Genomic DNA, 23,865 nt, shown 5'->3' with positions numbered 1-23,865 from the left:
AATGGGGTAACTTAAAAAAGAGCAGAGGTTCCATGAGCTGAAGCTACAGGCAAGGCAGTTGAATGAAGTTTCTTTTTAAAGGGTGGCCACGTTCTTGCTGTCATCTGTAGCATTAAAAGGAAATATGATTCTCCTGTCACTTAAGTATAAAACAGTGGTGATGCAACTAAAGCCAGTAATTCCATAATATATGAATGCCTCTAGAAGTCTTCATATGATGTACTATTAAAACATTCATAACGAGGTACTAACATGCTGACTCTCAAGACTTAAGTATTCTAGTGACTTGCCACTCTCCCTTATTTTTTTGGAGGTTCTGGCTGCCTAGAAGCTGATGAGTCATGAATGATCATCTAACAAATTACTTATTCCCAGTAATTCTGAAATGTTCAGCTATCACTAAAGAAACAATTCATACTGTCTGTCAGAGTAGCATTGGGAGAAGAATGGGCCACATGCTGAGTAAAGCATCTTGTCTGGGAAAGTCCTTTAAGAATGTGACAGCTGGCAACCACCTTCCGTTGTAACACCTCACAAAGCTCTGGAAGACCCAGCTAAGGCTTGTGTTTTCTCTTGCTCTGGTCTATTTGGTGAGATTGAAATTTGTGATTTGTTCAGTGTTTTTTTCTTTGCCCGTTTTGTTACCTGTTGTAGCCATATGCTGTGTGTCAGCTGTTTGCCCACTTCACAGAGGTCAGGAAAACATTTTCTGAGAAAAAGTCGTATTGATGAAGGCTTTGTCATCTTTATATCATTATATAAAAACTGTATTAGAGTAGTTGTTTTCTACCTTTGCTGCAGCTAAGGATCCAGTGTAATAGATCCTGCTGAGAACCCAAAGTCAACAGTACTTTTTGGGTTCAGACTGATGGTCCTTGTGCTCTGGGGAGAGATGGGAAAACTGGAATCCTAGGAGATGGTTCTTTCATCCTTTTGCCAAGCCAGTTAGAAACTGGCTTGAGCATGACTTACCTGCTTACTCTGTGTATGGTTGAATATAACTCTATACTCTCAGTATTTATGATAAATGCATATATTGTCAAATAAAAATGTGTATTGCTTACCCTACATTTTTTCTGTTACTGTGACTTAGCATTTAGCTTTACTTGGGATGGAAGTTGTTTCTACCTCCCATGTCCGAGGAAGTCTGTGTTTGTGGTGAATTGGACTTTGGTTACAAAACATATAATTCCGTTGACTCAGTTGGATTTGGAGTTGAGATCCAACATCCCTAACCTGGAAAGCACAAGTATTCTGCTTTCAGATTATCTATTGTAAATCAGGGTAATCTTTTTAAAATGACAGGTTCTACATCATTTTAAGGATTTACACCATCTTAATGGAGAGCAGAATCAGATCCACACTTCACAGTGACAAGCTGGTAATTGAATGTGAACGGAGTGTGTCTGTAGTATCTTTTATTGACACTGTAGTTACCCAATTACTTGAATGCCTCTTTAGTGCTTCCTGCCATTCATTTCACTGTAGTTGATCCTGGCTGCTCATTTAGCTAGTGCTAGGCAGAAAATACCTTTTGTGATGTTTCATGTCTTTTTCTGTTAGTCTGCTTTACCTTTTGTAGTGAGATTGAACACCATTTCACAATCACTTTCTGATTAAAACTTAGTCCTTCTCAAAGGCAACATAGTCCTGTTCCTAGTATATACAAAAATACAGTAATACCATCTGATTACTATTTGTATGAACTGGGGAGCATTAAGAAGCTGGAGCTCCAGATCCAAATCTGAAGATCCATACCTGACTGAACCAAAGGCTTTTGATTTGATGAAGATTAGGGCTTGCGAGCTGTCGTTGCAGAATTTCAGCCTCCAAACTGCAACAGACTCCTGAGAACAGCATTTGCACAATACCTCTCACCTGGGAATAAGTCCTACCTTGACTGAGAAGCGAACTCCTTGTCTTTGATCATCAGTAAGAACTACAGAAACCTGAGGTCAAGAAATGGTCAAATAGCCCCAGTGATCTCAGACAGAACTTTAATACAAGAAAATTATTTTAAATGTATAAATACTCCTTCCATGGGTAAATATCCTTTTCTGATGAATCTGTAATTGCATGCCCTCAGCTCCTTCCTAAGTTTGGAAGCCCATTTATCCTTGTGTGAAGGTAGGTATGACCATTATCTTCTACCAGTAAATAAAGAATGATGCTTTAGGCAAAGTACTGCTATCATTCCTAGAAGAACTGAACTCAGTTCCCATCTCTATTCCTTAATATATCTGTTTGACTTTGGAAAAATCATATAATACAGTCCAAGTTTAGATCCTTATCCTAAAATGGGGATATTGCTTTCAAATTTTATTGAGGAGAAGTCCATTTCTGAAGGTTGTGCTTAATTGCTATAGGCTTCAAGTTAATATGCTGTGGACTCGCTTTAAAATTAGCTGAAGTGTTGGAGGGTGACTATATTACATCATCCTGGAAAGGCCTCAGTGAAATTGTTTTCTGGTAGTGTTCCTGTTTCTCAGAGGAAGGAACAGCTTTTCTTTCATTGATTTAGCAGGCAGTTTAGATCAGTTATAGTTAGATCTGGAGAATAAACTGACCAGAACTCAGCTGAAGAAGCTAATATATCCAGCCACTTTTGCTCTACTTGTGCAAGTGCAGTGGAGTGAGAATGAGCATCATGCATCTATTATCCAAAAGAAGGATCAGTGAACTACTTAGGATAAAAAAAGCTTATTTTTGTCTTCAGAAAACACTTCAGGCCTGATTTCTTACTAACTTGCATCTTGTGCAGTCAATTGTACTTGTAAAAAGCAACTGGAGAATGTTTCCGAAGCTCAGTTCTCACCTTGCATCAGTGGAAGTACTTATTAAATCCACTTTTCACAAGCAGAAATTATGACATAAAGTGCCTCTGTGCTTTGGAATAGAGATCTGAAATTTGCTGGAATACACCTTCTGCTTTCCTTATGCAATTCTACCTGTTTGTTACCAAAAAAGTAGGGTATAAAGTAACTAACATGACTCTAAGGCTATTAAACACTGGGAAGAAGAAAGCATGCTTTATTACTGAAAGTATAGTGATTTGATGTATTTCTCATTTAGTGAAGTCCCTAGGCAGCATACAAGGAATCATTCTCAGGCTTTTGTCCCTTTATGTGTGTCTGGAAAAGAGATTACTTACACTTCTTTATCTTTTTTAAACACTTTATTAATGTATTTATTACTGTAATAAAGACTAGTGGTATTCTTTAAAAATGCTCATGTGAAACTAAGTGAAAATCAAAATGTGAAAGTTCACAAATTCAGTATGCTGGAGAAAATTGGGCTGCCATGGATCCTCTTTTCTTGTCAGAAATTTTTGTTCTGATCCAAAGGAAGAACTTCGGCTATTTTCCTGATGTATTCAGACACTGCGGGAAGAGCAGTGATTCTGAACAGGCTATCCGATTTGTAGTTTTAATGAATTTCTTCCTGTGGCGTTGTCATCTTTGATATTGAGTAAATTAGATATAATACAGAGTAAAAGATAAGAAGTCCAGTAGAAATCAGATACGATGAAATGCTGCTCGTTCAGAATCATCATCCTTTTATAGTAGAATCTTTTTTTTTTTTTTTTCTTCTTTTTAAGGTGATTGAAACTCTACAGTCTGTCATTCAGCATCCCATTAGCTGAACTGAGGAAGGAGCCTGGAAAAAATAATGCCTCCAAAAATAGCTTCTATATTTCTTAGCACGAACTAACGTTCTCAGCTGTATTTCTCAGATGAATTTATCATGCAAATATCTTTTCAGATTTTGTTCTGTGGCAAATCTAGATATTTTAAGCAGATAAATAAATTACATTTTTATTTCTGATCAGCTGAAAACCCAAGAACTTTCAGTATAAATAATTTAATTGGAAAATTCTGCACAGGGTTTAATGAATGTAGGATTAACTTTTCCTCTTCATTAACGTTTATCTATATGTGGGAGAAACAAGTGCACAATGGAAATGAACACTGCACAACAAATTCATTTTAAAGCAATATTTTCTTTATTCTCTTGTCAATGACCAAAATTATCTCTTGTGGGACTGCTTTTGAATGCATATATTTATGTTGCAGGAATTTGTTCATTTCACAAGAACTAATTGGGAGAAAACCAGAATAAAATATTCTATGTAAAACTATCTCTTTCTTGCTGTGGTTTGGTGGTTTTTTTTTTTCCCCAACTAATTAGAGGACTTTATATGAAAGGAAATGATGAATATCTACCTTCTAAGAGGAAGAACATAATACTTCTTTAAAGGTAGACTTAGCTGTTGTGGATCCTTATCTAATTTTAGGATTGTAAATTGATTTCTCAGTTGAGAAATTCTATTGTCATTACTATAAATAAAAAAGCAGGTTTTATCTTCAGTAAGATATAAGAGAAGTCCTTGGTATGGCATGGTGATGAGAGATGATGTGCTTAGCAAGCATAGGTTTGGAACCTAAAGCATCATGTGTTTTTTGTTTCTTGATGTACTTCAGTTAATTTTTCTATCTAGCAGTTGTGACATCTTACAAGTTCTCAGGTTAAACTTCATGCTGAACAACATAAGACATAAATCAAGATGGATCCTTTATTTTGACAGTCATAGAAATCTTGGCAAAACAAATTCATTGAAACAGCTATTTTAATGTTCACTAACATCATGGCATGTTTTGGTTTTGGTTTTGTTTTCTTAACACTTCTGTGTTGTTCCATAGCAATAGCTGCTCCAAACCCCACTGTGAGTTGATGGTGGGAAACAATAAGTTAGCAGAAGTGCAGAATTTCTGAGGTGAAGACCATAAGTATCAGTAATGACATCATTCTTGTCTCAGTTTTATCAGAGTTGTGGATCTGCCATTGTGTTATGCTAGTTTGACACAGGTGTGATATTAATCAGTGAGGGAGAAGACATGATTTCTGTCTGGGTTCCAAAAGGATTTTAATTTTGAAATAATTGCTGCTCTTTGGGCTGAATATCAGCTTGTTATAGGTTCATTTTATGAAGTCTGTTGATTTGTTGAACAATTACGGTTTTGCTTTTCAGTTATATTTTTAGAGATTTTCTAGCAAAATTATTTTTCCCGTTGTCACTGTTAATGTTAATTTTATGATTAATTGAAAAAAGCAGAAAAAAGGAACAGAATTTTCTTTTAAGGTCCTGATACTAACATGGCTTATAATTAAACTGACTTACACAGGTATGATCCACCTTCTTAGATATTATTTCTGTTTCACCATTTGCAAGGGTTCTTTAAAAGTCTTCTGGTGAGGAGTTGATATAATCAAGGTGATTATTCTTGGAATGTAGGTCACCAGAGAAAAATCAGTACACAGGTGTTCTCTATTTCTCCAGCATCACGTCTACTGATTTTGCCTTGTTACTAAAGATGCACACACTTTTTTTTTTTGCTGTTCTGACTTCAATTGTAGACAGTTTACAGACACCTCATCTTCAGTTTGATTTAAAAAAAGAGAGAAACGTTGCAAAGAAAATTTCATGTTAATGCTAAGTGGACAGCTTAAAAAACCTGATACCTTACATGCAGATTCTTGTGATTAATATCCCTTCTATCCCTAGATAGAATAATTTGACTGGGGAATGTCAATTTAGTTCAGCTAAAAGGGAAAGCTTTCTCGTTTTAGGGAATTACAGAAGGAGAGATAATCAGTATTGGTCTCTGCAGATCTAAAGGGTTTATGTGGCAGAGAGCAACTAAATTTTATGGTATGACATGGCCTGACACAGGATGAATGTGGACCAGCCCAGTACTGAACAAAGTCCAGAAACACAGTTAAATGTGGATCTCTGTAAAATATTTTCCAGAGAGCCCATTTTCACAGTTCAGCCAGCAAGCTGACTCTTTCATCAGCCTTCACATGCCTGCTTGTCCTCTGGTTCTAAACCCTGGGGGGAAATGAATGTGTCAGACTGCCTTGTTTCAAACAGAGGTGGATACTGGAGACCATAGCGAAAGATACAAATACTTTTCCTGTAAGAGTCCAGAAGCAATTACTTTACTTCCTGCATGTTTACCTCAACTACACTGAATCCAAGACTAAAAAAAATTGGGCAATAAGCTGTACTGACTTGCAGTCATTGACCTTGTTGTGGACTTCAACTCAGCAGCCCGCACTCACTGTGCAACTGTGCTTCCCACTGTTTGTAATCTTTCCCCTTTGGGGATTACAGCAGGTGGCTCCTGCTTGAAGAAAACCACAATTATGGTCGTCTTTCAAGCTTACAAAAAGACCTGCAGTTGGTTTCTAAGATTTACAGATCCTGGGTTCTATAGAGTGATATCTTTTTGAAAGGAAAATAAGAAGTAGATGAGGGACTGTGCTTTCTCAATTCTGTCACAAATATTAAAACTTCCAACTTCTTTTGAGGCAGTGATCTCCCATGAAAGTGCATTGCCTTATTTTAGCCTATGGAAGATTCAGCTCTATTTGAACTTACACCTTGCACAGTCTTTGTAATCAAACACTACTGTTACAGGCACTATTGGAAATTTTTTCAGTGCCCTCCATCATTTTAAAATCACATTTCTGTTTTCATTGCTCAGTGCTTCATGCTCTTTTGTTCCGAATACGCGCTGATTGCATGTTGTAAACTGTGGCATAGATTCAGATTACAAAATTATTGCTTCACCTATTCATTTCAGTTTCATGAACAGTCGCTCATTAAAATGTTAACAAGGGATGTGAATGTGAGCTTCGTGATTTCTTAGAAGGTAGAAACAAGAAAAAATTATTTCTTTTCTGAAACAGCTAATAATTAATGAAAGGTATATTGTCACCTCCCCACCGCTTCTCCTGCCAGTCAAAAGAAAATGTCCAAGATCAGGTAAGTCCCTATGAAAGTGTCTTCTTGTTAATAGAGTTCAAAGCCAAAATATGGTTCTGAGCCAAATCTCATTTTCTTCAAGTTATTGTGATATTTAAAATTTAGATAAATAATTCTGGTTTGTCAGGCCTATCGGTAGAGGCTGGAACTTTGTGATGTCCTTGGGATGGGGGAGGAGCATGCCTGATTATTATAATTCATAGGAAGAAGTCACAAAGGTGAGAGGTGGATACATTTCTTTACTGAAGTTCCAGGGCACAGGACTTTCTGGCTCCCAGTTTGTTTAAATACAAGCCATCTGCTTTGCCTTGCTGCATACAGATTTCTAATTTTTTGTATGAATGATTCTGACATTTTGTTTTCAGCAACAAACAGACTAAGCTAGTGGCTCTAGAGGAAGCTCTCCACTCTCACCTGTCAGCTACATCTTCCCAGAGTAGTAACCCTTGTAACTGAGCAAGCACCTTGCAATTTCTTCTTTGTGCATCTGCAGCTCTGTGCTGCCATGTAACCTGCCTGCATTTCTGAGAGAGAGCATGATGACCTTCACCTCCATTGTGGATTTGAGCTTGGTGGCTTAATCCCACTCTTTTCTCTCAATTTACAGTATACCCTCATAAGGGTGTCTCTTGGATGACACACAAGCTGAGGAAAGCATTGAATGAAGATGAAGACTGAGTTATTCCTAGAGACAATGAAGCTCCATTTTTTTCCCAGTTTCATGAAACTGGTATATATTTGAACAAATAAGGAGTTTGTCACATTTAAAAAAATGTGTATGACACAAAAGGAAGGTCTAGAAGAGTTCTGAGTCTTTTACAGGTAGAATATATTAAAATTCACCCACAAATATGGAAGCAAAGTTTGTGAGTTAAAATCAATTTGTGGTGATGCATTTCAGTAGTAGATGTCTTTTCTGAATGTCTTTCAATCTGTCTTGTTTTCCTGTACCAATTTTGACTTGGATTCTTGAATGCTTAGAGGTGTTTTCATAGAAGGCATTCAATCATGTTGATGGATTTCTTCCCTCCCAACCTGCCTTAATCTCCCTTTCAGTGTTTATGACCCATGTCACTGAACAGATGGTAAAGTGCTGAAAGATCTTTAAATGTAAAGAGTTTACGATCTTACTTCAATTAAGTGTGTAGCAACATTTTCTTATACAAGTCAGAGGTAGGAGAAAAGGTGACCTTAGAGCAACATTTGTAGTCTTAAAATCTTTTATTTTATGCTGACATTTTTCTGCAATCAACAAAATTTCAATATTACGGCTTTGCAGGAAAAAACTTCAAATAGCTTTTAAATCCTTTTTATGGAAGATATCTTGAAAATTGAATTTCCTTTGCCAAAACCAGCATCAGAATTCTTAGTGGAGTTCATTAGTAAGCTACTGTTGTTATATCTTAATCATTGAATGCAAAAACTATAGAAATATCTCAAAGATCGTGAATGTTTTAAGTGGAAAAGGGTTAATAATATTTCTACAGTTTCATTGATAAAACATGACACAAAAATCTTAATATATTGTTTATTAAAAAAACAATCTTCCTTAATGCAAAACCTACTCAAAGGCCCAAACCATGAAGCCTATTCTCACTTAATTAAAATAATTGCATCATTTTTTTCAGATGAGCTCAAGAGAACTAAACATCACGGAGGGAGGCAGACTAATTGTTGTCATTATGTTGGTGCTGTTGTTGCTAATGGTTCTCAGTTCCACGAATATGCCTTCATGTGAATAAAGTAATTTAAGGAAATTTCAGGATCAGTCCATTTCAATAATGTGACTTTCTAACAGTTTTGGAAAGCTCTGGAAACATTAATATTTGTGGTTGCCTAGCTAAAGCAGCTGTCTCTGGGCTTACCCATTGTGAATTCCAGTACTGAAAGGATGCACCAGGACATGCAATGTTACAGCCATTGCTGTTTCTCCCAGTGGAATTAGTGACTTTGTAAATTGATGTGTACTGAAGACAGATGTATTTGGGTGAAACTGAATAACTTGAGTATATTCTGAGCCAGTGCAAAAATATTGAGCTTTGGAGCATGGTGGGTGAGAAACAGAAGCTAGTAAATAACCTGGCTTCCACTTGCCACAGGCAAGATGCGTGGCTTTAATCTTGAGTGTGGATTACTGTGCTTAAAGTTGACGTCCAGATGGTCTAGCAGTCTGTAGTAGACTAGAGCTTTGTCTGTGTCCATGTCAAAGGTCAGTAGAGCAGGGTTATGTTAGAATTAAGGAAAAGGCAGCTTATACACAGTGGGGTTAATGTTGTGGTCCAGCCAGTGCTCTGGCCTTTCTGAGCCTGTGAAGGGGTGATTGAATGAGTGCAGGAAATTTGGTTATAACTGTCCATGTATGTGAATTTGTGCCTTCCTTGGAAGTTACCAAAACCATCCGAAAGTGGTAGTTTTAGCGAATTCTTCATACAACTAATGCAGGAGTTTTTAAGTTGTCAGACATATATAGAAAATATAACAGATGTTGTCTATGCTCCATCAGCATATACTCCCCGTATCCCTCTTCTTGGGAAGAGGTCATACCAGAAACATAGGCAGCTGTTGCATACAGACACACAGTACATAGAGCGCCATGGAAACCTGAAGGCAAATGGCTCCAGGAGAGGAGAAACTGAAACCGAGTTGACTGGTCTTGCTGTCTAGTTTATGCTGCTTTAGTCCTTTAGGAAGCAGCATTTCTGAGGGAAAGGGAAGAAACATAAATCACATGTTTAGAAGCAGTCAATGAGCATCATGATTTCGGTTCATCAAGTCAAGCTTTCTGTGCTCCTGCTGTTTTCATGTTTGTGCTTATGTATGTTGGGGTTTGAACCTTTACCATAATTCAGATGTATTTCTAAACTGTATTTAGTGATGTACGTTTCAATCAGATTTCTTTGCTTTTGTTATTTCCCTTAGAAACTTCTCGGCATTTAGACAGTAACAGGCCTACTAACTCGTATGAAGATTTTAGGCTGGGGTGTCTGAGATGTAGCTGTAACTGTAATTTCTGCAGTTTTTCCAGGGCTTTCTGACTGATGTTTACAGCTGAAATTGCAATGGGGAGGGTAAAAGTAAGTGAGAGGAAGAGTGTACAGATAAATGGCAGTGTGCCAGATGACATTAAACCCTTTTGTTTCCTCCTTTTATTTTATGACTTGTGTTGTGGGTTGGCAATCATCTCTTTTTATTCTACTGCCATTAGGAGCAAGATTTCCATGGATAGAAAGTGCGAAATAGTGAGACCTGTATTAAAGTTAATACGTGTATCACTAATGGCTGCCCATGTGTTTCCAAGTATTTTAGAATCATGAGTTTAGTTTGTTAATCTGGTAAACTGGGTCTGTAGTGTGTTCATGCAAGGACAAATGGAGTATATAGCCATGAAGTCACAAGTCTAATCTTTGTGGATTTACAGGTCAATTACAGTATCAGGTCTGTAATATTTAATGTCTCTGACAATCAATATCTTGAACTCTGAAAATCAGTTTATTAAGTAAGCCTCGAGTATTTTCTGTAACATCTTCAACTGGCAGCGAGCTGAAGTACAGAAATTGTGTCTGCATGCTGTTACCTGATATGCTCAAGCTGCTTGCTGCACTGTGAGCCTAATTTACCTCTTCTGTTGCTTCTTTGTTTTGTCTTCTGCTTGAATCCTGATGTACAGAAGACAAGAGAGAGATCAGAGTCTGGCCTCTGTATTGAGATTTCCCACATTGACATTTTTAGTTTTTTCTTTTCTACTTTGAGGGCTACAGCTGTTTTCCTATGTATTAAATAATTTTTAACACTTTTTCCTTCTCTCAACAGTAAAGCATGCATGTTAGAAAGGAATCCATCCATCCTGATGGATTGCATTAATAATAAGTCCATTTGTCTAGGGAGGATCTCCATTTTGCTAGCTTTTCTCCATCTTCCAAACCATATGTAAGTTGTGCTTCTATATATTCTGCAAGATGCTCTTGCTCTGTATGATGGAATCTGGCTTTTCTGCCATTCTTGAAGTGAATGTCTTCTTTTGAAGGCTTTTGACATTCTAGCATTGTTCGTCAAGTGTTCTGAGTTCCACTTTTAGCTAAGCCACAGAGCAGCCTGCAGACTCAAACATTGTTGGTTTTCAAATCTTTTTGTGGCATGAAAAGCCTTTGTTAGACTCAGAGAATAAGAAGTTTCTAAAGTGCCATGGAAAGAAGTCTTTAATCTGCATGTTGTGTCAGGTGAGCAAGATTTTTCTGAGGATGTCAAATGAGGCAAGAATAGAAACCCATTTCAGTAGGCTTATATCCTAAGTACTCAGCTCAGTATGCTTAAGAGTTGGGAGAGGGATTATGTCACATTTAACCCTTTCTTGTTTCCTGTTGCTTTCCCACAGTTACCTAGTATCTAGCGCAATCAATAAATAGAGGGGCTTTTTGAAAGATTTAATTTTTCTCTGTTTATGTGATCATCTTCTTAGGAGGCCTGAAAGATGGATTGATAGCATCAACTAAAATGATTTAAAATAACCTTCTCTGGGTGGGTTTTGGATTACAAATCTAACTTTAACTTGAACATTGAAATAGTTCTTCATTTCTGGTGCTATAAATCACTGGCATTTCTCCGTACACAAATAAAAACAAATCCATATTCAAAGTCCTGCTTGTGCAGAATTCTAATTCTGAACTGTGAAACGAATATCTTGGGCAATGCTGCAATAGGACTTAGGTTTCACTCTTTTTCTCCCTTCCCTTTGTCCCCAGATTGATAACACATAAATGGTTAATGGAGAATCTAGGATGTCCTTGCAGAATTAATTTTTGAATTTTAAAAGGAGTACCTCTTCCTGCCTAGCACACAAAGTGCCAGCTACTGAGATTTTGCTGCATGTACAACAAGGAAGACTACAAGGAATCCTCCTGATTAGTGTTGCAAGAGGAAAAAAAGGGGCTAAACAACTGCAATACTTTTGGTTTATTGCAAAAGTTTACCTTAATTCTGCCTCCTTATAATTTAGAGCTTAAAGTTTACCTTGTGAGGTACAACAATGTCATTCTCCCCATTTAAGATGTTATTTCTATAGCATGGAAATTACCCACAAAGACATTTACTGATTTATTTAAGAAATTCAGAAAAGCATGCAGTAGAGCAGGTAATTAAGCTCACATTTCTCAGGTGTCATTCTGGCCCATGCTAGATCTTGCTTCATCTGAAAAAAGGTTTAGGATCTTTAGAACAATACTTCATGGGTTCTTGCCTTCTGTGTAGCGGTTTTCTGTGGTATGGATATATGCTTCTTAGCATTTTATGGAAGTTACTCCTCCTTTGATGACAATTAGTTTGCAGTCATGTCACTAAATTAGTCTTGAAAGATGCCTTAGGAGAATGGAAGGCTATTGTTGAAATGTTTGAATAAACAGCAGAATGTGACAAGAGCGTACGTAGCATTATTGCCACTGTTGACCCTTAGCGAAGACCCAGTTTGTTTTTTCTTTGGAATTAATCTGTGGTTAAACTTAGAGTCCAGCCTAATATAAGAACTCTGGGCATAGTGAAATAAACAAGTTCTAATTGAGAGTGAGTCATTTCTAGAATTAACTACTCTAAAACTTTTTCAAACTGTGAAAGGAGAAGTAGGAAGCACTTAATGAATGTGTTTTTAAACGGGCAATTTGTGTTTAGCTCATCAAGCTAGAAGCATATTAGGCTCCTTGTACAGATCACAGATGGCAAGAGCAATTGTATATCGTACCTAAATCTTAATGTAGATTAAGAGGTTGTAATAACATAAATGACAGATTTCTGTATTTGGAGTTTAATGGATGCATTTCAAATGGAATGAAGTAGTGACTTAGTGCTTTTTAAAATTTAATCCTTACCTGCTTTTATCTCTGTCAGTTTTCAAGCACCCGCACTGTTCCTGGTTTCTGTGTACAGCATTTGCTCTGTACAGTGTAGCTGACTGGCTTGTGTCCTAAGCAAGCATCTTCTATGGGGTTGTGACAGTTTGCAAAGATATTCCTAAATGTGTTGCAAGATGGAAAGATGCTGCTAATGTAGGCAAAGAAGAAGAAGAAAGCACTTTTTTTAAACCTTTTTTTTTTTCCCTACAGCTGTAACATGTCACCTAAATCCCTTGACTGGATAGGGCAGAACCACGGCTTTAGGATTAGTGCGTATGATGGATTTAGGATTTGAAGCAAACATGTGTTGCTGTGTTTGCATTGTATCTAGTTTTTACTGCCTAGGGAGAAATGTTCTTCCTTTTATCATGCATGTCCATTAAAATACTGAGGAGAACCTTCTGAGAAAAGATGAGGACTGGTACAATGATATTTTGAAGAGCTGTATGAGAAGAAAGTATGATTTTTCTGGCTTTTTCAGACCTGGAAAGAGACTGAAGAGCTTACGCACCTGGACAGATTCGCAGTGAAAGGCAAGGGTGGCTCAGCAGGGCAGAGAGGGGAATGGATTGTACTATTAACTGTGCACTTATTTACTGCAATGGATATTGTTGGTTGGTTTTGAAGAGCAAGTAAAGCCCTCAGCAAGAGTGGGACTTGCAAATCTGTTAGTAATCAAATACATAAAAGGGGTAGCTCTGTGTAGGAATTGCTGTCAGAAGGATGAGGCAGCACGGAGAAGCCAACAACTGTAAATTGCTATAATGTCTTGGTGGATGCTTAGCAGCTGGTAAAGTAACAAAGGAAAAAGAATATCATCGGGAGGCCTTTCTGTCCAGAAATGGATTCATCTACATGCCATCTTGCCTCGTGGCCCTGTCCGTGTCTATCATGTGTCTTCTTTAAAACGTTGAACTGAAACCCACCCAATCCTCAAAAATATACATATAGGTACGTCACATAGAATAAAAAGGATTTTGTTAGGATTTTAATATTCTAAATCTGGACAGGGGAGGAGGCCTAAATTCACTGTGAAACTTCTCTGTAACAACCTGAAAAATACCACTGGATTTTGGAAATCACCGATTATCTTGTTTTTTCCTGATAATATTTTTATGCTATTTTTATGCTATTTATTATTTTATGCTATTTTTATGCGTTTTTGAAAATGGGTACTACAGAATCTTGATGTCTACTAAGGCCGTCAGTGCTTATATTCAGTTCTGAAGCTGCCCTTTGTCTCAGATATGGATGCCTCAAAAACTCCCTTGCTTCAAAATAAGTTCTCAGTGGCCCGTCTGGCTGAAGAGTTTTTCTGGGTTGGTGGCAGCATCGTAGCTTCTCCGAGATGGAAAATCGGCCATATTGGTAAGATGCAGGCTGAATACCTGCCACTTAACTGAGCAAGATGGTATCATCTTGAAAGCTTTCATGTTTAAATCGTATTTAGTGACAACTTTGTCTAGCTGTAGCGTGGGGGAGTGGAAAAGAAGGAAGAACTTGAGACACAGCCCTAGTCCTATGTTATTTTGCATGGTTGCTAGTGCAGTTCTTTTGGTCTTCAAGAACCTCTCAGTTATCATTTCATTTCTGATTTCTTTACATTATTCTGGAAAAGCAAATGCAAAGTTGTACGTTTTGACGTGTGCAGACTTTTTGAAATTTTCTGTTGCATAGATAGAATCTATCTCCCTCTCCATACTCACAGTAAGATAGGTTTGCTATCTGCCAGAATTTGTACATCTCTTAACCCTTCAATTTTTCATGCAATATTTGTAGTTTTCAATCTTTGAAATGAGCATTTAGAAGTATCTCCGTTTTCTTCCATAGTAGGTCACTGGACTCTCGGGAGGTTGTTTTCTGAATGCTGATATACAATGGCAAAATTCTTAAGCTTCACTAGCTATCTGAGAAGGGTCCCTTTTTGCTTCATAGCAGCCTTTCTTTTAAATAGGTAATAAAACCAGTAAACCTAGTTGGAAATGGCTAGAAAAATTATATGTTTCCTGTTGTAGTAAATGCATTTTAAAAGCAGTCTTCTTGAGCTGCTCAGGTCCAGTAAAGAGATCTGCAGTGACCTTGACCAGAACCACCTGTTGCGTTGGAAGCACTTTTTTGTCCTACTTGTTGTCAGCTTTGCCAGTCAAAGATTTTTTTTTTTTTTTTTTTTTTTTTAACAAGAAAGTTGGAGGTATAGATAGCTTAGAAACTAATAGGAATTTTTTGCAGAGGTCCAGAAATGCCATGCTACTCTGCTGCTGCATTTCCCTGGATCCAGATGGCTGATGGAGTCTCAACCAAGAGATGGAGAGCTGACAGACTGACCTCGAGTTAAGCACCCTAATTTCCACAGGATTAAGAGCATCTCTTCTCCCATTAACATCTCATTTATTAGGGGTTGTGCGCTTTAAGGATGGATTCAGTCTTGCATTAACTCTTGTACGCAGCAAACACTGTCCAAACCATTGCTGGCAGGATTATACAGAAATTTTCTTTTTCAAAGATACTTTAAAATGTTTTTGCCAAAGAAAAGAATAGTAGAGTCCTGAAATTTAGTGAGGCTTGAGTCAGTGAGAGCGAGTAAGGGGTAGAAACTTCTTGCACTAGCAATAAGATGGTTAGTTTAAAAGGTGAGAAGGAACTGCTCACAAGTCTGTAGGACTGCAAAAATGAAAAAAATGAAGGTTAATGAAGTTGGATGTGGTCTGTTTTTTAATTGGATCCTGGCATAATGATGCAAATCAGCCTGCTATACCTGATCTATGAACACCGTAGACAGAAAATACCTTAGGTTAACTTTTGATCATGCCACTCACTGCATGACAATATCTCCTTTTCTTGGTTTTGTGTTTTTTGGTTCTGGGGGTTTTGGGGTTTTTTTTGTGTTTGGGTGTTTTGTTTTGGTTTGGGGTTTTTTTTTGGTTGGTTGGTTGGGTTTTTCTATTTGGTTTGGGGGTTTTCTCTGTGTGTGTGAAGTAAAATCCACCCAGTGAACAGTCCAGTTTTTATGTAAGAGAAAACTGAACCAGCATCTCCCTCAATGAGTTCATGTTGTAGGAAAAGACTGTACTTTAAATATGTAATAATAAAGAATAAATAAATATAAAAAATAAATAAGTTTAAAGACTATAAATAAATAAAGAAGGTCTGCCTCCATTATGTACCACAGGATGCTAAATCCTCTATGTAACAGAAGTTGTTCTTAATAGCAATTCATTTGATTCATAAGGCAATGGGTCAAGTAGGATTTACTACTGATGTATTCCATTAGCATAGGTGCCGGTATAAGGAGTAAACCAGGCTGCTGTAGCCAACGATTAATGTTAAAACTTCTGTGATAAGACCATTACTTGAGTGAATGTCTTCGGGGTCAGAAGTGACATTCTGGGAGCCTTTATTATGAGAGTGGTATGATGAATTGTCATGAATATTCCTCAAGCTCACAGAAATCAATTGTACAGTTCATATTCAGAATTTTCAGAATATCTTCTATATCCAAGACTTTTCAGCTGAACAGAATTCCCATCACACTGTACTGGATATATTTTATGTATTTTTTAATATGCTTTTATATTATTATATTTATATATTGATTTTTAAAAATATTTGATGCCTCCTGTCTAAACTGAAACTGATATTCCTGGCAGGAGTACTCGGAGCCAGTCAGTTCTTTGCTTTTCCTTCTGATGAGCCAGTCATAGCTGCAAAACCATTTCCAGTGAGACTTTTAAAGAACGTAGCAATTATTATCTCTTCAATGGATGTGCAGTGCTGAATGTATGACAAGTGTGGGAGTCCTCTGTTTGCATGCTGGAAAGCTGTTTTGGTTTGGCAATATTTTAAGGGAACAGCTTGCTCTTATAGTGCACATGTACTGGAGGGGTTTCTCTAGGCTGGCCAACATGTTGCATCTTCTGGAGGCCCTGAAGAAAAATAAGCCTCTGAAATCTATTTTCCTCTCCTTATAGTATTTAGAAGAGTGGTTGTTTTGAACCATACTATCAGGATGCATCTTGTCAGAATCTGTTAACAGGGCGGAACTCAGCAGTGTTGCGTGGTGCTGGCCTTCGGACTTTTTCTGAAGAGACTGGCTAGGGCCAAGGCTGTACAACATAACCTGGAGCCGTATTGAACTTTGGAAGTGAATCTTTTGACAAAGCTGGTCCATGTATAAAAATACTCAATGACTCAATCCTTCTAACTTCTTTTCATCCTCACATGCTAAAATACTCCCACTCCTTCACACATTTACATCAAACCCAGAAACTCCTAAAAGAAAATAATGCTACTGAACCATAAATAATTAACAGACATTAGAACATGTTTCTAACAATAAGCATGGTATTGGCCTCTGTTTTTATTTTGTTGTATCAGGACAAATTGTAGGGAGTTATGATTTCTGTAGTTTTGTTTTTTATTGTTACTTTAAAACTTTTTACGGTAACTGTAAATGTTACTATTAACTATGAAAAATCACTTTGAGTCTTTTTGCTGCATCAGCCTAGTGTCACTTTGTAAGAACACAAGAATGGAACTAAGTGTTCTATGTTTCTGTTTCCTGCTCAGCTATGACAGTGCTTTTTGCCGCAGTAGAGATCCATTTCTCCATGACTGTATTTTGTCCGGTTGCAAATTGAGGCAACTCATTAGATCAAAAGAGAGCTGAAGCTCGACTGAATTCTGCACAAAGGTACTATTGACGTGCAAAATATTACTTAACCAAGAAGAAAACTTTAGCCTTTGAAGATAGTTAGGAGCTATTTCTTCCAAAATATGTTTCATTTCAAGACTGAGGGATTTTTATTTGAAGTATAGAAATGAATCCTTAAAGAAGGTATCTGGACAATGGTAAGGAGAAGCAGTTATACTTGTCTTCTCATCAGTGTGCTATTCTCATTTATATGCTGTGAAAGATTTCAGAAAAAAGATCTTATTTTTTCTTTGATATAAGTACCACTATGATTCCTCCTCACCCACAAATTTTTCTGCCAGTCTCTCTAGGGCTCTAAACTTTCAGTCATGTAGACAGGTAAGGGTGTCTATTTCAGTGCACAAACATATGTAGAGGTGTAGAGGTGCACTGTTTCCCCTCTCCATCTCAATCTCCTGGTTGTTGTCTAGCTACCCCTAGCTAACACCTCTGCACTACCTTAAAGGTTTTCCTTCCTGTCATGTTGGTAGGATCCAGAAAAGCTGCTGCTGTTCTCCTGACAGAAGGAGGAAGACATTTCTTGTGCTTTCCTTTCCTTGTGTCACCAAAACTAAAAAGATAGTTAAAACAAGTATTTGGTATGGTCTGACCATTCAATTGGCAGGTACGCTGTATAGAACTGAACTCAAGTTTCTGTCCTCAAACATTAATTGCAATTGTGCATTGAATCACCAAAGAACAGTCCAATGTCCAGATCAGCTGGAACTGGCAGCAGGGCAGCTGCTGAGGTACTGGGTAGGGTTTGGGTGAGTAATCCTGCAGCAGAAATGAACAGCTGCATTAAAAAAGCTATCCAAGGATGCTTATTAAAATTTTAACAGCCAAGGAGTATGTTCTTACTTCATGTAAAAGCAAAGTAAATGCATGTTGTATAAAGTGTACTTTTATTTTGGTGCTTCTTTATTATTTTCTGCTTTGTAACAGGTGTGTTCTTTTGATACTTCTCCCATTTCTGCTCTTCTCATTTCTTCAAATAAAAGTATTTACTGCAATAACTTCCGAAGAGGAAGTTGGAAATTTAATGTGATTTGAAGTCTGTGTTATTAGGGCTAATAGAAATTTCATTAACTATTTTGACCAAAAATCTTTTTTTTTTTTTTTTTTTCAAAAAACTATAAACCTTGTGAAATTAAAATAAGTTTAAGCTTTCCATAATTATTATCTCACAGTAAATTTGAGAAGTATTTATCTTTCTGCTGAACTGGAATGAAAGCAGATATTGAAAAAATTGCAGTGTCTGGGAAATGGTCGAGCCGAGTTTGAATCCACTTTGGATCTGATGTTGTAGTGAATTCCAGTAATGCTTCTGAACCGTAGCACAGCATTTGCTTTTATGACTGATACCTGCTGACCACATTGATTTAATCTAAGGGCATCTGTGATTGAAGCCAAGGGACCAGCTTTAAGAAACAAAATGTTACATGGGGATTATTTTGTTCTCAATTTAACACCTTCTCTCTGTAAATATTTTATTAACATAAACAATGTACTCTACAGAATTGTAGCTTTAAATTTAAATTTTCTTTTATTATTAATTATTTGCATTCAAATTAACCTTTTGTTGAACCTTCTTTTCCGGAGTAAATTAATTGAATTTGGCTGAATATAAGCTCTAAAGCACAGGAACGTTAATGATTTTTTCCATTTCTTTTTACTCTGCCTTGCTTCTCTTGGGTGTTTTTGCCTTTGCCCAAGAGGTAGGCTTGAATCACTGCAAAGAATTCTGTTGGTTTTGATGCATTTTTGGAATACATGGAATGAGTGTTTTAGTTTGGACAGTGTTTCATCTGTAATCTGTATGTACAGATTGATAAGAGGAGCCTGACCTCAGAATTTCCTTTTATTTATTTATAAATCTGTACTTAGTAGAATATGTATTTTATGTATTGGTTTTCATTCTTCCATCCAGAAGCTGAGTAGTAATTTACACTTCTCATCTCTAGGTCTGAAAAAAATACATAAATACATTGGACATGGTAATAGTTTTAATTTTACTTAGACCAGGCAGAAAAGCCACAAGAAAATTAAGTCACAGGCTATGCTCTGTCATTATGGGAAATAAATGGGCGACCTGGCAGAAAATACGAGATTCTGCATTCATTCCTGGGACACAGCCAGTTGCTAACAGTTTGCATTAATGTTGTCAAGCTTAGCTCCTTGCAACAGCTGAATTTCAAAAGAATGCCTCCTCTTTGGGCAGGCATGGGCATGGCCCCAACCTTGCTTCCAGGGGCTTTGCATGCAAGAGCCTCAGCTTAACAGCAGTTCCCAAGGAAAGAGGAGGAGCCCTGCTGAGAGACAGCAAAGCTCTTTGAGGGAGCTTCTTCTAAGACTTGCTTCTTTGAAGGCCGCTGGCTGCACTGTCTGTAATGCTGCCAAATCCCCGGGAGGGGAACGTGTTTTAAGGGCCCAGAGACAAAGTACAATATAGGTGAAAGGCCACCACCTAGGAGAACGTGATTTTAAGTGATTTGGAAGAACAGTCTGTTAGATTTTTGCCGCAACATCTGGAAGTAAATTTGTAGGATCAGTGACTTAATCCATAGAAGCAATGGGAGGCAAAGCTGATACTCCATCTCAACTTTCTAAAAGTACTATTTCCAGAGTTTACTATTTTCTTTGGCCTGGATGGCAAGTAAAAGTGTGATGTAAACAGCAGACATGCAATGCCTTTGTGATGGCTCTGTATGTAATGAAAATGGGCATTCTTGCTTCTGGTGGGAAGTAAACGTTTGGGCTATAAAGCTTTTGCATGGTTTGCAGAAGTCCTAGTGTTGTTCTGTTACTCTAAAAATGCCATATTTTTGCTAAAGGAGCTTCAAAATAACGTTGCTGATAAATTCAGCTTAGCTTTGCCTCAGACTCTTTCTCTTGTGAAAGATCAAACATTTCCGTTACAAATCTGGTTTCTTTTTTGCAGACATACTGTGATACCTTGGTGTTAACAAGCAAGTTAGGAATAGTGTCTGAATCTCCTTGTGCTTATTCTAGAAACCGATACTTATAGTAGTTTGATTTAGAGAGTGATCAGAAAGTGAGTATTAGTAGTTCTCTAAATCCTCCCAAATAAGTGTGCTGCTAGTAGTTCTATTATACTCTGCTTATTAGTGAGTTTTGAATGTGCTTTGTGTTTCATCAGTCATGGGTATTGGCAAATGGTGGCTAAATGTTTATGAATTAGGACTGAATACTAAAATATGATTATATAGATTCACTAGGCATTTTAGGTCCTAATCTTGTAACTGCATTAATAGGGAGAGCTGTTTTTCTGAGTTTGCTTATTAGGATTGTTCACATGCTGGGAGCAGCTTATCTGGGTGAGTATTTGTAGAACTGAGCTTCTGAACTTAAGGTGCTTATGAGAAAATTACAGCTCTTCCATAGCACCAGATTATGGGCTACAAATCCAACTTTGTTAGCATTCAATGTTTTTTCTAACTCAGTCATAAAGAACAATATTTAATTGATATTTTGGATCCACTTTAATGTAAATGTGAGGATTTACTCATAATATATGTTATAGGATAGAAAAAAAATACTGATATCTTTTTATTCATACTTATCCTTGTAGTATCTGAGCACCTTACACAAAACATTGATCAGTGCAAAGAATATCTGTTCAGTATTGTTCTTTCAGCTTCTTCCCAAGAAGAAAATTCTGGAATCTTTTTAAGCACAGCAAAATATTATTTATATTAGAGAAGGCAAATCAAAATAATGCCCCCCTCTACTTGTTAGGATTTTTGTCTGGTTATACATTTCCCTGACCGGTGTAGGTTACAATTACTCTGTTGTTGACCCTGACTGTAGACTTCTTTATAAGAATGTAGCCTTTGAAGCTGGCCTCATCTTTGCAGTCACACACTGGATTCTAATCACCTTCTTGCTGTTAATTTTTAAGGCAGTGAAAATGGTTTAACTCTTAAGTCATTTGTACATAAAAGCTTTTGAATTTTTAGGGTTCCTAGAATACTTTTGATGACCAAGTTGGGTAATAATTTTTTTTTTCTAATTGGATTCTGAATAGACAGAATGCAAACTAAACTGCTTCATAAGAAGCCATGGTACTTCTAAACAGTGATACTGCTGACAGGAACTCCAGAATTTACAGAGAGGAACGTGAAAAAAACTCACTGAAGTTATGCCACAAGGTTACTGTATGCTTAAGAGGCAAAAACTTGAGGTATAATGAAAATAACTTTCCTGACATGGGTGGAACTGTGCTAGTTTTTGCTGGCCAAGGATCCAAACTTCCAGGTGAAATTTCATACTGTGTGCAGCACAAATTTTACATATTGTAGGAGCTTGAATTAAGCATTCAAGATGGTCTTAAGCAGGGTATGTACCTTACACCAATTCTAACATATGTATGTTTCATACCTATTAATACGGGAATGAAAACTTTCACATTTACAGGTAAGTCCATAGTTGCCAAGAATCTTTCTGACTTTTTGATCATGTAATCTGACCTCATATATTAGACTGTACAGGAAATCTTGTCCTTTGACTTGAACTGTTAATTTGGTAGCTGCTTGATATGTTTTCTTCCTGTAAAGGTGATTTTAAAGGGAGTGAAGTCTGACTTACTGGTATCACTTTATTTCTCTCTTCAGTGGAAAGATGTATGAGTTCCATGCAAACTGGTACCCAAATGATCAAACTCCGTGGCAGTTCCAAAGGGTTGGTCCGCTTCTATTACTTGGACGAGCACAAGTCATGTATTCGTTGGAGACCCTCTCGAAAGAATGAGAAAGCCAAAAGTGAGTGTCAACCACAGAACCTTTCTTCTGATTCCTCCTAGGGTCTCTTATCAACAAACAAAAATGAAGGATTTGGCTCATTCACGGGTGATCAAGAAGAATGTTGTACTTGAATTTAAAGGGCAGTAAATTATTTTATGATTAATAGTTTATGAAGATTAAGTTGTTGTTGTTAGCCTTGCAGGTTGCAGTACTGTATTATGTTGTAAATGAGTTGCAGGCAAAACCTGTGTGAACTGGGGACCTTGCAATGTGAGCTTTGAGCCCTTTCTCTACAGGATTTCTCTACAGAATAAATGCATCTTGTCTGGCCTAGGGCATGCACACAGTCATTAATGAACTACACGCTTTTGTCATTCTAGTTTCTATCGACTCTATTCAGGAAGTTTGCGAGGGGAAGCAATCAGAGATCTTTCAGCGCTATGCCGATGGCAGTTTTGATCCCAACTGCTGCTTCAGCATCTACTATGGAGACCATATGGAATCTCTTGACCTGGTATCTTCCAGTGGAGAGGAAGCACGCACCTGGATCACAGGGCTAAAATATCTGATGGCAGGGATCAGTGATGAAGACAGCCTCTCAAAACGCCAAAGGACCAGAGACCAATATCCTTCTTAGACTATCTGAGAGTATTTTCCAGTGGTGGAGAGCTATCAATAGCATAGGGATTCCTTTAAGTATTTGTTTTGCTAAAACAAGCACTAGGCTTAAAGCTTCAAAGCGGTTCCCATTGTATTCCCTGTTTCCAGAGACAGAGTCCCTGAAGAGGATTGTTCTGGGCAAGATTTGGAGATGAGTGACTGGAGTGGACTGAAAAACATACAGGTATGTTCTTTCGTCTGTTACTTTCTGTGTAAAGCTGTCCATTTCATTTGGTTATACAGGACAAAGTGTGATGCAACATTGAAATTTGCTCAGAAGTTAGTTCTTCTGTGTTGTAGTATGGGTAAATAGCATGTGTTGCATATTGAGCATAGCAACTCTAGAAACTGTTACTGAAATAACATGAGTTATACCTTGAACTTTCTTTCATCCTCGGTCTCATATACAGTCTTTCCTAACATGAAAAAAAATCATATATACATAATGTTCAGTAATATCCCTTAATATTCCATGCTGTTCCTTAACTCCTGTTCAATGTGGTTGAAGCAGACATTTGATGAGGCAGATAAAAATGGTGATGGCAGTCTGAGTATTAGTGAAGTGCTCCAGCTAATGCACAAACTGAATGTGAACCTACCCCGACAAAAAGTCAAGCAAATGTTTAAGGTAAGAAATTCAAATGTGTTTTCTTCTAAAAGAACAAGGATTCAGCTGCTGGAGATTTAATGTGAAACCTGGTAGGAGAGATTGTAAATACTTCAGCATCTGGTTTGTTTCCACTCTACTGAGAGATACTACACAGTCCATTTCATAAATTGAAAAAGGGCTCCAGAAACACATCATAAATAGTTATTCATAGAAAAAGGCATTACACCAGGTACCTCCTGGTGTTACATAACATAAAGACACACAGTACAGAGATTGCTTTTTTGCTATACTTGTTGATCTGAAACTCAGTCACATTTCCTCCTCTGATTACATTCTCTCTAATAAATAGCATCTAGTAAAGTATCCAATATCCTCCAGTACTAATAAAATATCCAGTATGCAAACTTCCGTATCTGTCAGGTTTTTTGCATTGC

At 37.3% G+C, this 23,865-nt stretch overlaps 1 protein-coding gene across 18 annotated transcripts in view; it reads left to right on the top strand.

Moving 5' to 3' along the window:
- The window catches only part of PLCH2 (phospholipase C eta 2), a 119,913-nt gene that overhangs the window by 52,683 nt on the left and 43,365 nt on the right, over positions 1-23,865 (top strand). For 5 of the 18 annotated variants that reach the window (XM_030018900.2, XM_041124158.1, XM_030018910.2 and 2 more), the window contains 3 exons: positions 22,033-22,179; positions 22,542-22,785; positions 23,320-23,449. In XM_030018900.2, coding sequence (XP_029874760.1) covers positions 22,033-22,179; positions 22,542-22,785; positions 23,320-23,449 — 521 coding nt within the window. Of the gene's footprint in view, positions 1-12,868; positions 14,077-17,274; positions 17,399-22,032; positions 22,180-22,541; positions 22,786-23,318; positions 23,450-23,865 lie in introns of those variants that run through there. The other 13 variants (XM_030018914.2, XM_030018916.2, XM_030018913.2 and 10 more) reach the window with 8 other exon arrangements.

Source organism: Aquila chrysaetos, chromosome 6 (assembly GCF_900496995.4).
Source record: "Aquila chrysaetos chrysaetos chromosome 6, bAquChr1.4, whole genome shotgun sequence".
NCBI lineage: Eukaryota > Metazoa > Chordata > Aves > Accipitriformes > Accipitridae > Aquila > Aquila chrysaetos.
This window is presented reverse-complemented; position numbering and strand designations above follow the sequence as displayed.